The sequence below is a fragment of the Onychostruthus taczanowskii genome, unplaced genomic scaffold, assembly GCF_017590055.1.
Source record: "Onychostruthus taczanowskii isolate IOZ18803 unplaced genomic scaffold, ASM1759005v1 scaffold171, whole genome shotgun sequence".
NCBI classification, from domain to species: domain Eukaryota; kingdom Metazoa; phylum Chordata; class Aves; order Passeriformes; family Passeridae; genus Onychostruthus; species Onychostruthus taczanowskii.
Window position 1 is genome coordinate 336237 of NW_024498918.1, and position 13897 is coordinate 350133.

The 13897-nt window shown below is 57.8% G+C and overlaps 1 protein-coding gene across 2 annotated transcripts in view; it reads right to left on the reverse strand.

The window, feature by feature from the left end:
• Positions 1–8714, reverse strand: part of PTPRU (protein tyrosine phosphatase receptor type U) — a 56237-nt gene extending 47523 nt beyond the window's left edge. For both annotated transcript variants that reach the window (XM_041400100.1, XM_041400097.1), the window contains exon 1: positions 8591–8714. In XM_041400100.1, the coding sequence (XP_041256034.1) occupies positions 8591–8663 (73 nt within the window). In that variant the 5' untranslated portion in view covers positions 8664–8714. The remainder of the gene's footprint in view (positions 1–8590) is intronic.
• Positions 8715–13897: the final 5183 nt, after the last annotated feature.

Below are 13897 nucleotides of genomic sequence, written 5' to 3' on the forward strand. Positions count from 1 at the left end.
TAGGACACATCAGTACACCAAAGCCCTGGGGGACTCCAACATCAGCTGCAGAAATCATAGGTAAGAGCAAGTTTCCCAAACCAACCCCATTCTGCAGGTGATAAAAAGGGGGCAATCCTCAGCCTCCCCTCCCACAGCAGGTCCCACATCCCTGCAGTGCTGGATGCAGGAGCACGGTACTGGGAGGCTTATCCTCCTGGGATGGAGCATGTGCTAGCACTGGGAGGGCCGTGGGAGGCAGCTCCGAGGGTCACTGATGGCATTTCAGGGCAGAGAATGGAGTCGGGAGCCCTCGGCCCCCATCCAGCGATGAGGCCGCAGCATCCCCACCGTGCCCAGCATCCCAGCCAGCCCTGGGTGGGATAAAGGTGGGGAGAACAGGAATAAGGCTCCGTGCCATGCAAAATCCAGGTCACTGTCCTCCTCCTCCTTCCGTGCCACCAGCAGAGCCAGGAACAGCAGAGTCAGCTGACTGACGCGGGGCTGGAAGGTGACAACGCGTGGCATGGGCACATCCATCCCCAGCGCCAGGGCTTGGCTGAACCTCTGCTGTGGAATGGGAGGGTAAAGGCAGGAGCCCTCAGGGGAGGAATTACAAGGAGCCGTGTGCCCAGCAGGTCTGTCACAGCTCTGGGGAACACACTGGACCATGCCAGGCACCCTTCAGCCAGGCAAAAGTAAGGAAGTGGCAAATCAAGCCCAGAAAAAACAGGTTTGTTTTTACCAGTCCATGAATTTGGCTCAGTCATCCCAGTCAGCGCTGGCTTGGGCATCCATCCATCCTGACCTGCAGGACCCTCAACTCATTCCAGCAAAAACTCTGGGATTGCACTAAGTGTGCAGGAATAACTGAAGAGTCCCTGCAGTGCCAGAAGTGCACACAACACCCTGCAACCCCATGGGAGAACCATGAAACCCCAATACCCAACACCTTCCACCTGCACACATCCTGCCCCAGACAGATCCCAGCTCCCATCCCCAACCAGCTGCAGCCACCATTCCAAGGGAAGGAAGGCAGAACACAGCCTCTCAGACAGAGAAATATCATTCAGAGCCAGGAGGTCCCCAGACAGGAGCCTGGGCAAGAGACTAAATAAAAAGTTCAGCTGATCTAAAGAGAAATAGCCCAATGAGGAGATGCAGTGCTTTAGTTTAATATTGTTGTAATCCAGGGAAAGCAGGCTGGTTGCTGGCTGCAGAAAATCAATGAGACATTATCACTCAGCAGACAGATGAAAAGACAGTAAAAATAAGAAGAAATAATAACAGAAATAAGAGAGTCCTTGGGAAGAGCCCCAGAAGGGCAATGGCTGAACCTGCACCACAGGAAGAGTTCAGAGTCTGCCCTGGCATTGAGAGGCTTCCAAAGTCACTCCCAAGCTGCTCCCTCCCCAAAACACACCGGAAAGCTCCAGCACCCACCTCCACAGGGTGCAGAGGCAGGTGCCCCATGACACCAAAACCACAGAACCAGATGTCCCAGTGAGGACTTTGAGGTGCCAAGTGGTGCCCAGGATCATCCACCTGTGCCAATTCAACTAACCACATTGAAGCACCTGGTAATTAAGGAAAGAGCATTTATGCAGCTAATTACCCAGGGGGTCAGCATACCTCTGCTAACAGGCAGGATGTGCTGGCAGGGAATGAGGACTTGGCACCCAGGGGTGTGTGGGGCTGTGACAGGTCCTTGTCTCCATGTATGGGCTGCCAGCAGCAGGGAAGGACTTTGGAAGAGACACCATCTTTGCATGGATCTGCCTGGACTCCCTGACCAGCCCTGAAAATTGCTGCTGTTGAACCTTCCCCCATCACAGCTTTTGGAGGAACCCAAGGCTCCAGGATCAAAAAGCACAGGACAGAAAGGGGGCTGCACCCTGAGGAGCCCTACAGAGCACCCCCAAAACCTCCACAGACACCTCCAAATCCATCCAAGCAAGGGAATGCAGTTTGCCGTTGTCCATCTCTCTACCTGCTCTCACATCCGTAAGCAAGTGGCCGCAACGTTCCATCTTCTCTGGAGAAAAGCCATTCCCACATCTCCTGTCAGGACACAGCAGCAAGACCCCTCAGGCAGCACCCTGAAGCCAAGCCTCAAGCTCTGGGGGAGCAGCTGGGCCACAGCAAGTGATTCATGTTCTCTTCCAGACCAGCCACCACTCGCCTCGGGGGCCATGCTGCTCTGGGGGAGCTGTCCCAGCTGGCGTGTCCAGCAGCTGAGGGTCCGGAGCCACACGCGCTCCTTGGCTCGGCTAACTGGGCCAATTAGCATAAAGCAGCACACAGGCTCAAACGCCCAGGGGTCACCAGGGCTTGTCCCCGGAGCAGGGCCATGGGGACGGTGGCCTCATTAAGACTCATCAGGTCATCGATGTCCCCATCCCTCATCCTCAGAGCATCTCCTGCCTCCCCATCCTAGCCACAATCCTGATTAACTTAACGATGTCAGGAAGGGTTGGATCCACATGGAGAGTCCAGAGAGACAGAGTGGTTATTGGTCCATTTAGGGCTCCCCAGCACCAGCACAGCCCTGGAATGGGCAAGGATGGAGCCTCTGGCAGTCCAGGAAGGCTGGAGGGAGCTGGGGGTGCTGTGCCAGCAGAGCCACCCTGTCATGGGTGATTTGATAGTATCTTCCAAGCCCAATTTTAAGAAAAGGCATCAGAAAATTATGTATGACAAAAATAATCAGGAAGTTGCTCCAGCTGCAACATACTCCCACTCCTCAGCTGCAGTGCAATGCTCCGCTCCACTGCATCCCTGTCAAGGATAGGGGCTTTCCCAGCTTCCACTCAGGGCCCACCCTGGGTGGGCAGCGGAGTCCCCAGGTAACAGGGGCATGGCAGGAACATCCCTGCCCCCCCCCTTCAGCAACAGGGCTGCCCAGAGCCCCCCAAGCTGGGCCCACCATCCCTGCTGCAGGACACTGGGGTCAGCCAGGTGCCAAAGGGGGGCTAAGCACCCTCCCTGACCCCCCATCCTCTTCCTCAACATCTTCAGCACTTTGGAGGCAGGAAGGTCAGGAAATAATGAATTTATGGCCAAAGCCAGTCAAGAGGCTCCTTCCAGCTGTGAATCTGTCACCAGAGCCAAGGTGACACACGGCGACCCCAGTGGGCCCCAAACTGCAGGAGCATCACATTCCTGGCATTTCCACTGCAGCCCAGCTTCCTCTTCGGAGCGAGCAGCATCCCAGTGGCCAGGCACCCACAGGAACAGTCCCTGCACCCCTCGGTACCCCCTGGCACAATGGCAGCTCTGCTGTCCTGCTCCTGCAGCGAGCATAGAACCAGCACCCAGATTTGGGGTCTGGCACTGGCATCCAGGGACAGGAAACAGGGACAGCCCCAGCCTGGCTCGCCATAATCCACGCTTGGATTCACTCTCCAGGTGGGAGAAACTGGGGTGCAAAGCCTGGCCCCCTTAAACATGCAGTAAGCATATTCCCCAACAAGTGCCCAGGCAGGAGCTGCAGACCTGGGCTGTGACACCCAGGCAAGACCTGGAACAGCACACAAGCAGCTGGGAATGAGCTGCAGCCAGCAACCATCCAGCAAGCGGAAACAACAATGCCGTTCTTTAAAAAAAAAAATACACAAAATAACAGCCACAAAGGGCAGCTGACATGTGAGCCCTCAGTGCTGGCAGCAGGGAGGGGGAAAGGGCTCCTCCACAGGCAAAAGCTCTTCTGCCTTTGCCTTCCAGCAGCTGAGAGAGCTGGACTTTGGCTTTTGATCCCGGCAGAGGGTGCAGAACCTGCCGCTCCCAGGGCCAGGAAAGCAATAGCTCAGGAACACCCAGGAAAGTCCCTCTGACACCTGCCAGCTCCACAGCCACTCCCCAGAGACACCCTTCACCCGGCAAAGAGGAGCAGATCCTGTGTCCCCAGGACCACTCCAGGCAGGCAGACGCAGGCTGGCACCTCCTCCCCACCCATCATCCACCCACCCCAGCACGGGTAAAAGCAGCAGCAGCTCCTGCCAGGCCACCTGCAGCAGAAAGGAAAAGCTCCATCTCCAGGACCTATTTATTTTGAGGCTGCCAACGAGGAAGCAATTAGCTTCAGGGGATTAATTGTTGGGAATCCTTCTTGTCCAGAGGGGAAAGCCTCAGCTTCACCAAGTACAAGGAGGGATCTCCAGGCTGGCATGAGAGAGCAGGATCCAAGGAAAGCTGCAAAGCAAATCCCAAGCTGCCATGGGGGAGAAGAGGTTTGGGAATCTTGACATTTAATCATGCAGTAACTAAAGGTTCTCAGACATGTCTAATAAGACAATTATAGTGCATGTTAATAATAGATTATTAAAAAGCTTATTTATGGAGGTTTAAGCAGGCAGATGGTAGGGCCATGGTGATAAGGCTCTCCAGAGCCTGTGCTACCTCCCAGCTCCCAGGGATGCAGCAGGGATTTACCTTCCTTGCCTCCAGCCCCCTATGCTTAACCCTCCCACGACCGCCCAAAGCAAAGCAGCAAATCCCTGCAGAGGGACTGCAGCCAGGAGAATATTCTTATGGGGCATTTTGGGGTGCTCAGAGCTCCCAGCCTCTCTGCAGAGCAAGGACTGGGTGATGAAGTGATGGAAAAGTTCCACCTCACATGCAGTCAAGAGAAAAACCAACATCAGCAGGCAGCAAGGAGGTGGTCATGGTCAGGACAGGGGTTAAAGCCACCAACAAACACCTGCCTTGGTTTCCCAGGGGGTGTCCCTCCTCCCCCAGGGCCCTGATCCTGATAGACTTTATTCTGGAAAAGCTCCCAGGGAAGCTGGAATAGGGCTGGTTTGTCTTAGTTTGGATAACAACGGGAAGAATGTGCAGTTTGGGCCAGGAGGTGATTCACCAGCAACCCTGTTCCAGGGGCCAGGGCAGGTCCAAGCACCCAGAGGAAAAACAGGAGTTTTGGAACAAGAAAAGTGAAAAAACTAAACAAATGCAACTGCAAGTCTTGATGGAGAAGGAAAAAACCCAGACATTGCCAGGTTGTACCATGGAGCTGCAGATACAGAGCCAGAGGGACAGATCCAACCAGGAACATCAGCATCACTCTGAGCCTCCCTAAATTCAGCTTCTCTCTCATGGATGGTAAAAATCCACCACACTCCAGTGTCCCTCTGCCCACACTGGAGAGCCAAGGGCTCGGGAGCCAGAAACCTCTGCCCAGGGCACACTTGGGCATGTCAACAGGATTTTCCGGAGTGTCTCGATGCAGAAGCCTCAAGGGTGTTTGCACTGTCTGGGCGCTCTGGGAAAGGGCATGGCATTCTCAGGGCATTAAAAACACACGTAGGAGCAAACAAGAGAAAGAGCTTCTTCCCTGGCACGACAGAACAGGCAAGAGGGAAAAAAAAAAAAAAAAAAAAAAAAAAACAAAAAACCCCCACGAAGCCTGAAACAAGCTGACAAGGAAAATGTAATGTTCTCGCACATTTTATGTGCTTGGTGAAGGCGGGGTGGGGAGAATAAAAATGCCTTGGCATGGGAGAGCCCACGAACAGCCAGGCGGAGGAAAACAAACACCGGGAAAAGCGCTCGAAGAGCAGCATCAGGCACCTGAGCACCCGGAGGGCACGGAACACTGACCCTGTCCCCCAGCAGCAGCCGGGGCCATCTCTGCTGCTGACCCCCCTTCCCCGAGCATCCCCTGCTCTTCCCTTCTCCCAGCACCTCCCGAGCCCCCGTGGCCGTTAACGGGCGGGGGCTGCCCCGCTCCCGACCCCAATCCCCGCCCCGGGAACGGCGTCTGCTCGGCTGTTCCCATTCACTCGACCGAGACAGCACCGCCGCGTCGGGGTCAGGGTCACCCGTGCCATCGCCTGCCAGCGCTGTCGCGCGGGGACAGGGACGCTTGGGGGGCCGGTCCCCCCTGCCTGGCCCCAGCTGGTCACCACAGCCGGCAGCCACCTCCCCCAGCCCGCCCCAAGCAGTGTGAGTGCCTCCGGAGACGCCACCAACCCCAGTCCAGAGCTCCCTGGCAGTCCCAACCTCCCAAGTGGAAGCTGCAAACCCAAATATTTTATTTGCTTAATTGCTGCTAACGAAGTCGGAGCCGAGCGCAAGTAGCTTCCGCATAATTCCGGCAGGAGTGCCGCGCAGCAGTGCGGCTGTGTGTCCCCATCGCGGGTCCCCACCGCCGGAAAACAGCCCGGGAGCACGGCTGGGACCCTGAGCAGAGGTGCGCCTTACCGTGGAATCATTTGGGTTGGGAAACATCGCTGAGTCCAGCCATGCCCGCAACACGTCCCCAAGTGCCACATCCACCCTTCCAGGCAGGGAAGGCAAAAAGCAGAGGGAAACACCTGAGCCTGCACACCTCCTGCCCCCGGGCCCAGGCGGCTTCTGGCCACGGGCTTCCAGCAGGGAAAGGCTCCTGCTGCAAAGAGCCCAGGGAGGAGACGTGGGACTGCCAAAGGCCGCTGGTGCCAAGCACAGGTCCCCATCCCAGCCTGCTGACACCACACGAGCCCCTGCATCCCTCAGTTTGGGAGGTCAGCCGGTGCCTCCCAACACCACCCAGGTCCCCTCTGTGACAAGCACAACAGGCCGGCAATGACAGCTCAGGGACTGCAAAACCTCCATTAACTACAAGTCTGAGGGCTGCAGGAAGGAGCAAAGAACACCCTAAGGCCATGGTAGGCTGTGACCAGGGCACCCCACTTCCTCCCTGTGCCTCACTTTCCCCACCTTTAGAAGGGACCACCTACGTCCCTTCTTCACAAAGGCACAGCTAAAAAACCTCCATCTTCTGAAAATATCCACCGAGACAAGCAGTGTGTCCTCCCCAGCAGCCCAGAGCACGTGCAAATGGCTTAAATATTTTTTTCCCCAGCCCTGCCCACTGTGCAGCCCCAGGGATGAGCCCGGCAACCTCCCCACAGCTGGCCAAGCCACATCAGCAGGATCAAACAGCAGATCCGGGTGAAAAGCAGCCTGCAGTGGAGCGTGGGGGCTGGCAGCAGACCCCTCACCTCCAGCTGGATCCAGTCCCTTCAGCTCCACTGCGGAGCTGAGCCTGCTCTGCATCTGCCAGGGAAATGGAGCAAACATACTCCTGATTTACACCAGGAGCAGGCTCGATCCTGCCCTTCGCCAATGACGCCCCGCAAGGAAGGAACCCCACCGAGGGAAAAGGGTTTGCTTAGGAGGGGACCCTCCCCAAAAAGCTGCCCCAGTCCCAGTGCATCCCCACCACCGCCCCTCCAGCCCCTCACGGGCTGCAGCAGCTCAGCCCTGAGAGCCAGAAGAGACCACAAAGGCTGGGGAGCAGCAAACCCCAAATCCCCCTCTGAAACCGGGGGAGGGCAGAGGCCCCTTACTCCACCAGAGCACTGAGCCTCCCACCAGCTCCATGCCTCAGTTTCCCCATCACCCCCTGCAGCACACGACCTCTCCCCCCAAAATACACACTCATTCCCTCCACCCTGCATGAGCCGGGGGAGCCTTCACATCCCCCCCCCACCCATCGTCTCTCCAACCCCCATGCACGGGTCAGCCGCCGCTTGTTTTCTGCTGATAGGCGTCACTATTTATAATCTTTGGAGAAATGCCACTACCCACAAAAAACCAAAATCAATGCACCACCATAGGGACTGCGTGCAGGTGAATAGCTTGGATTTAAAGGTAAAAAACCAAAGAACTAGGCAAAAATACACTTTAATGCGATTAGCATCACCCAGGAGCTGGGGGCGATAGCGCAGAGACCCCTTGGAGTGAAGCACCAACTCCCGTGGCTCTGTTTCCTAAAAAAGCGCTCGCAGCCCTCGGTAGCACCTCGGGAACCCCAAATTCCCATTCCCCGCAGCATTCCCCATTCCAGCTTCCCGAAGGGACTGGCAGCGAGTCGCTGTAGTCCCGCACGCCGCATCGGCTCTTCCCGAGTCCCTGCCTGGGGGTCCCGGGGGGCGCAGGGCTCAGCGCCGGGGTGCTCAGGGGGAGGAGGGGAAAATTTAAAATATGTAAACTAATCAAATTAATCGATCGATCGTATCTCCGTACAACTCCCCCAGGACCCCCCAGCAAACGAGAGCCAGGAGGCTGCGATCGGAGCCGCCGCGGCCGCCACCTGTTCCTACCGGAGGGTCCCCAGCTTCCCGCCAGGGCCGCCAGTGAAACAACCGGGATCCCGCCGCCCCCCGGGCACCGGCCTGAGGGCTCCTCTCGCCCGCGCTACCCCCGCCACCACCGGGGGAAGTTTCCCTGCCGGGGTGCGGCGGGGGCCGGCGGAGGGGAGAGTTTGGACGGAGGCCCCGGTACCGGGAGCGAGGGGAACCGTGGGGCCGCGCTCAGCGGAGCATCCTCGGGGTGGCGGGCGCCACCGAGCCCCCCCGGCAGGAAAAACTTCCCCCGGTGGCGGCAGGGGGGGGCGGGCGGGGGCAGGCGAAAGGAGCCCCCATACCGGTGCCCGGAAGGGAGGGACGCGTGATCCCGGTGGTTTCACGGAGGACGGGGGTCCCGAGACGGTTCGGACACCCTCCGGTGGGAACAGGTGGCGGTGGGACGGGCAGGACCCTCCGCGCACCGTGGTCGGTGGAGCCCCGGAACCGCACCGAGCGAGCAGGACCCTCTCCCCGGCGCACACACCGCGCTCCGTTCCTACCGGCGGGCGTCTCGGTGTCCAGCGCGTAGACCCGCAGGGCGAGGGCGAGCAACAGCGCCCGGGCGCTCCGCATGGTGCGGCCGGTGCCGGGGACCGAGCGGGGGGCGGCGGGGCCGTGGCCGCCGGGAGAGGTCCCGGGAGCTGAGGGCGACGGGCGGCGCTCGGTTAAGGGAGGAGGTTCTCTCGTACTGGGGCGTGCGGGGAGAGGGGCGGTCCCGTGAGTTAAGGGGAGGGGGGGGCGGTACGGGGGTAAGGGGCGGAGGGGCCTCCTGTACCGGGGTGTGGGAGGAGGGGAATATCCGGTGCTGGGAGAGAGGGGGAGGAAGTCACAGGAGAGGCGGGGCATGGGGGTCCCGGGAATTACGGGCTGAGGGAGGTGCAGGGTTAAGGGACGGGAGGTCTCCGGTGCCGGGGGAGAGCGGCTTGGGCTGCCCGGGAGTGCCTCTTGCTTGCGGGCTGGTGCAGGGGAGGACCCCGCAAGGATGCGGGAGAAAGCCCGGGGGTCCCCGGCTGCAGGGAGGTCCCGTTGCGCGGAGGGTCCCTGTTGCTGCGGTGTCTCCTGTTGCAGCAGGGGGGACCCGGCTGCGGGGGGAAAGAGGGGTTCCCTGCGGGCAGGAGGCTGCCAGGCTCTGGGAGGTGGGGGGTCCCTGGTTTTCCAGGTGTGCAGGGATGAAGGGATAGTCCCCAGCTTGGGGGGGGCCTGCCTCCAGAGGGGTCCCCACGACCCTCTAAATGCAGGGGGTGTCCTCAGGGGTCCCAGTCATAGGGCCCCCACCGAGCTGGAGTGGATCCTGCAGGGTTTCCAGTTGCAGGACAGGTGCTGGGAGGAGCCTGGGACAGAGGAAGGTGATGGTGACACCCACTCCGGGGTGGGTTCCCCCAGCCCTCGCGTGCCCCCATCACCCCTGGGCTGTGCCCGAGGCTGTGGGGCAGAGACAAGACCCTATGGGCTGGACACTGGGGACTGAGCCTCCTGCCCATCCGGGGTGTCCTCGGACCCTGAAACCCCCCCCCCCCCGGTCCTCCACCACAGGCTGGATGTCCTTGAGGGACAGGGACAGGATGCTTAGCTCTGCAGGATGGCGACAGGGAAAGCCGGACAAGGCTGTATGGGAGTGGCAGCGGCACCTGAGACCCCGGAGACACCCAGCAAAGCCACCATCCCCCGGGGTGGGAAGGGGGTGACAGAGGGAGGTGCAGGATCCAACTCAGAGCGAGCAGAAAGGAGAAAAACCTGGAAGGATGTAAAAGGAGGAAAATCTCTGTCCCTTTCCCAGCCGACTGCACAGGATCAGGCACAAAGCACTGGCAGCCCTGGTGTCCCTGCCAGCACTGCCAGCAGGGATGAAAGGCTCCTTGTTTGTTGACATCCTCTCCAGCCCTACTTCTGGAGGAAAATGTTTTCCCAAAGGTTTGGGGTGAGGCGGAGGGGAGCTTTGCATCAGCTTTCTGGCGTGATCCGTGCTTAGGTTACCTAGCCCCAGCTCTGGCTCCAGGGTGGGAAACTGCCTGGGCACAGGAAAACTTGGAAAGCAGAGGGAACAACGCTGGAAATATTGGGACTTCTTATCCCAAATCACACAGGGAGAGTCCCTGGCATTGGCATCACCCTGCAATGATTCAGCCTTGTCCTGAAAGACAGCACCCAGTTGCCAGCATCCAGCAGGGTGACAGAGGGACAGGGGATGGTACCTGTGTATTGCTGAGCCTGGTGACCCCCTGGGAAGCTCCCAGCCCCAGAAGTAGGACAACACTGCCCGCCAGCTTCATCCAAGTTCAGCTCTTCCGTGGGGATGCTGCTGTGCTGCTTCTCCGTGTTGGGCTGGCTTCATTATCTGGGGACACTGCACAGCCTTGGGGACACTGCACTGACCTGGAGACACTGCAGAGCCCCTGCCTGGACCCCTCCTCCCTGAGACAGGGGTTCAGCACATCTGGGGTCACCTCAGAGCTGCCAGTCCCAAATACTCAGCAGTGTCCTCGGTGTCACCCCTGCCTGTGCCATGGGGGTACAAAACGTTTATCTTCCATTCCCAGTTGCCCCCAGTTGCTCCCAGCAGCACCCCCAGCAGGTTAGCACCATGGTGACACTTCTTGCAGGGATGCATGAATCTGGGGACAAACCAGACCAGTACCATGTGTCCCCCAGCCAGGACAGCACACCTGGGCTGAGGGCAGAGGGTGATGGACATTCCTCTCCAAGTTGCCCCATGCTGAGCATGGAGTGATCCTGACAAATCCTCTCCCCAGTGACACTAAAAGCTTGTTAAAATAATGCCGAATAAGGGAATTAAGCTGCTTAGATATGTGGCAGTGAAGGCAGGAGAGGGCTGGCATGGTGCAGGCTGGCACAGTGCAGAGAGTGGCACTTTTCAGGGTCCCCCTAGAGTTTTTTTGAGAAAAATCCCCCAAATCCTTCTGGGAAGAGGAGCTGAGTGATGCAGCAGCCAAGGGATAGCTGAGGATAGTCTCTGCCCAGACTGGGGAGGAATCTCGGGGTGTCTTGACCCAGCAGCTGAACTGAAAATGTTCAGGGAGGAAATGCAGCCAAGGGTAAGCAGAAGTAGGATATTCTCAGGATTCTGGGGAAATCAACCAGGAAGCATGGAGTTTTTAAGCTGCACAAGCCTGTTGCGAGCACTGTGCTGTGCTTTCCACCACCTTTTAAACCCTGAATTGTACTTCCAAACCAATCACTGCAAAAAACAATAAAAAGGGGTTTTGTTACAGCCAGCATATCACAACAGAACTGCTCCCCATTCCCTGTGGGTCACCGTCCTGCTCCAACAGCCCCACAGCCCATCCGTGCCACCTCCTCGGGTGAGCCTGGGGTCCATCTGGTGCCACTCCCGTGCTTCTCCACGGGGATCATTCATGCACTGGGGGCACGGCACAAATTTCGCATGAGCGGAGCAGGACGGACACGGGGGCTCCACAAAGGCTCCTTGTCCCCGCGAAGGGCTGCCACTGGCCCAGGGCACGGCGGGGCAGGCGGGCGGCCCCTCCCGGGGGCTCCTCCCCTGGGGAAGGGGCTTGGGGGACCCTCCCGGAATGATGGAGCTGGGTGTGGGGAGGGATGCAGGGAGGAATTCGTGGACGGTGTGCATTGATGCTGTGACCAGGTTTGGGGACAAGCAGGAACGGTCCCCAGGGCTCTGCATGAGGACAGTTACTGACAATTGCCCCTCCAGCATATCCAATCCCACCTGTCCCTCAGGGCTTGGCCCACAGGAAAGCTTGGCCAAGGACCCATCACTGCTTCCCCGAGCAGGAGGGGGGGACCTGCCTGGCACTGACAGGGCCAGGGGTGCAGACAGGGTTTGGAAGGGACACGGCACCCATCATGCGTGGTCTGGGACTAACCCTGCACCGAGGGAAGAAAGGAGGGACAAAGGGAAACAGTGAGGAAGGAAGGACAGATGGGCAGACAGCACTGCCCCATGCATCTGCAGGGATGGAGCCAGTGACAACCCATCAGGACCAAGCTCCATTCCATTCCCAGGGTGCAAATCCTTTCCCCTAACCCTTCCCAAGCATCTCCTCCCACCCTGAGCACTGGCAGGATGAGCCTGCAGTCCCTGCCCCTGTGCCATCAGCCCCCGAGGGTCTTGCAGGAGCAATCGAGTTAAAATGAAGTAATCACTCTTCAAGTACAGTCATTTGCAGGAAAAATATAGGCCTTGCTGAGATTGCAAATGGTCTCCACTGCAACCATCCCTCCCACTTGAGAGAGAAATGTTTTCAGCTCCGGGGTGCTCAGTGACAGCAGCCTCGAGCAGAGCCAGTGTGGCTATATCACATCTTATGGCTTCTCCCAGGTTGAGAGTAAAGAGATGGGATTTGAATCTCTTTGGAGACAGCAGTACTTTCAGGAGGATTCTTCTGCTCTCAGATATCTCTCTAAAATGGCAGGTTGAGGGCGGGGGACTGCCCTGAGCCCTTATCCCAGAGCCCAAGGATGGATCTGCAGCACCCACTGGTCCTCCCCAAACGCTGGGTGAGCATCTCCATATTGACCACACCAAAACCCTTTAAATTTTGACTTATTTCAGAACACCATCTTTTGCTGCCAGGACAGTAATTCCTCATTTTTCCCCATTAAACCCACAGGACCCAGAGCCCATCACTCCCTCCCCGGCATTGCTCCCAGCAGTGCCTTCCCCGCAGCAAATGGCTCTTGCAGAGCTGCTGGGACCCAACACCCCACACTAAATTTTAAGCAATTTCACCCCCAAAAAATTTTGCCTTTCTGGTTTTTATCTTCCTTTTCCCTTTACTCCAGTCTCTCTCCCTCTTCCTCCCATATTCCCCCATTTCTTTTTCTATACCTCCACCTATCACACCCCCATCCAGCTCTTTCTAACAACTCTCTGCTATTTTCTTAAATCACCTGCCTTTTGCTAATGCCAAAAACCCTTTTTCTTTCCTAACAGACAAAATAGATTATCTCATCCTGCTGTTCTCCTCCCTGTCTGTCCAGCCCCAAGTGGTCAGACGCCTGCCGCGGTGCTGTGGCCGGATGTAATAGGGCTATTAGATGAGTTATCACAGCCTGAAAGGATGAAATAACTTCTGTGCTTTCATCCAAATAAAACTCCCTATTCCTGTTCAATGCAACAAATGAACACGAGTTCCCAGGGGAAATAGCCAGGAAAATGTTAGAAGATGTTACAAGGTGTTAGAAGACATTATTTAAGACTCAACCCTTCACCAAGCCACCTCTTGGTCTGGGCTCAAAGGGCATGGGGGTTTCTCCATGGGGAATTGGGAAGCCCAAGGATCAGTGCCAACACATAGAGCTAAATCCTCACCCGGGTGCTGCTCCAACTTTTTTTGAGTGCTCGGTGGCACAACCTCATGAACGTCCCACATGTGCTGAATCCTCGGACCACTTGCATCCAGCAAACTCATGTTTTCTCACCTGGGTACTAATTCCAAGGAGAAACTTTGCTTTTCATCTCAGAAATAGATGCCTCAAGCTGTCCCTGCATTTCCCAAGAGCTCTATGCAATGTCCCCAGATCTGCAGGTGGAACAGCATCCCCTGCAGCCCCTGCATACAGCAGCATCCCAGCCCCTGTGGGAGATGCTCCGGAGCCAGCCGGGAGCCTTGGGTGGGCCCTGCAGGCCACCACTGTCCTGGCCAGCCCTGACTGACCTTCCTGTGCCACCAACTCTCCCAGTGGGGTTTTACAAGGACTCCCTTAGAGGGATGCAAACCCCCAGGGCCTCCCTCCTGGGCTGGCGAGGAACAGCCCAAGGCAGCAGCTCCACTGCAGAATTTAAAACCCCAACACTTACTAGGACT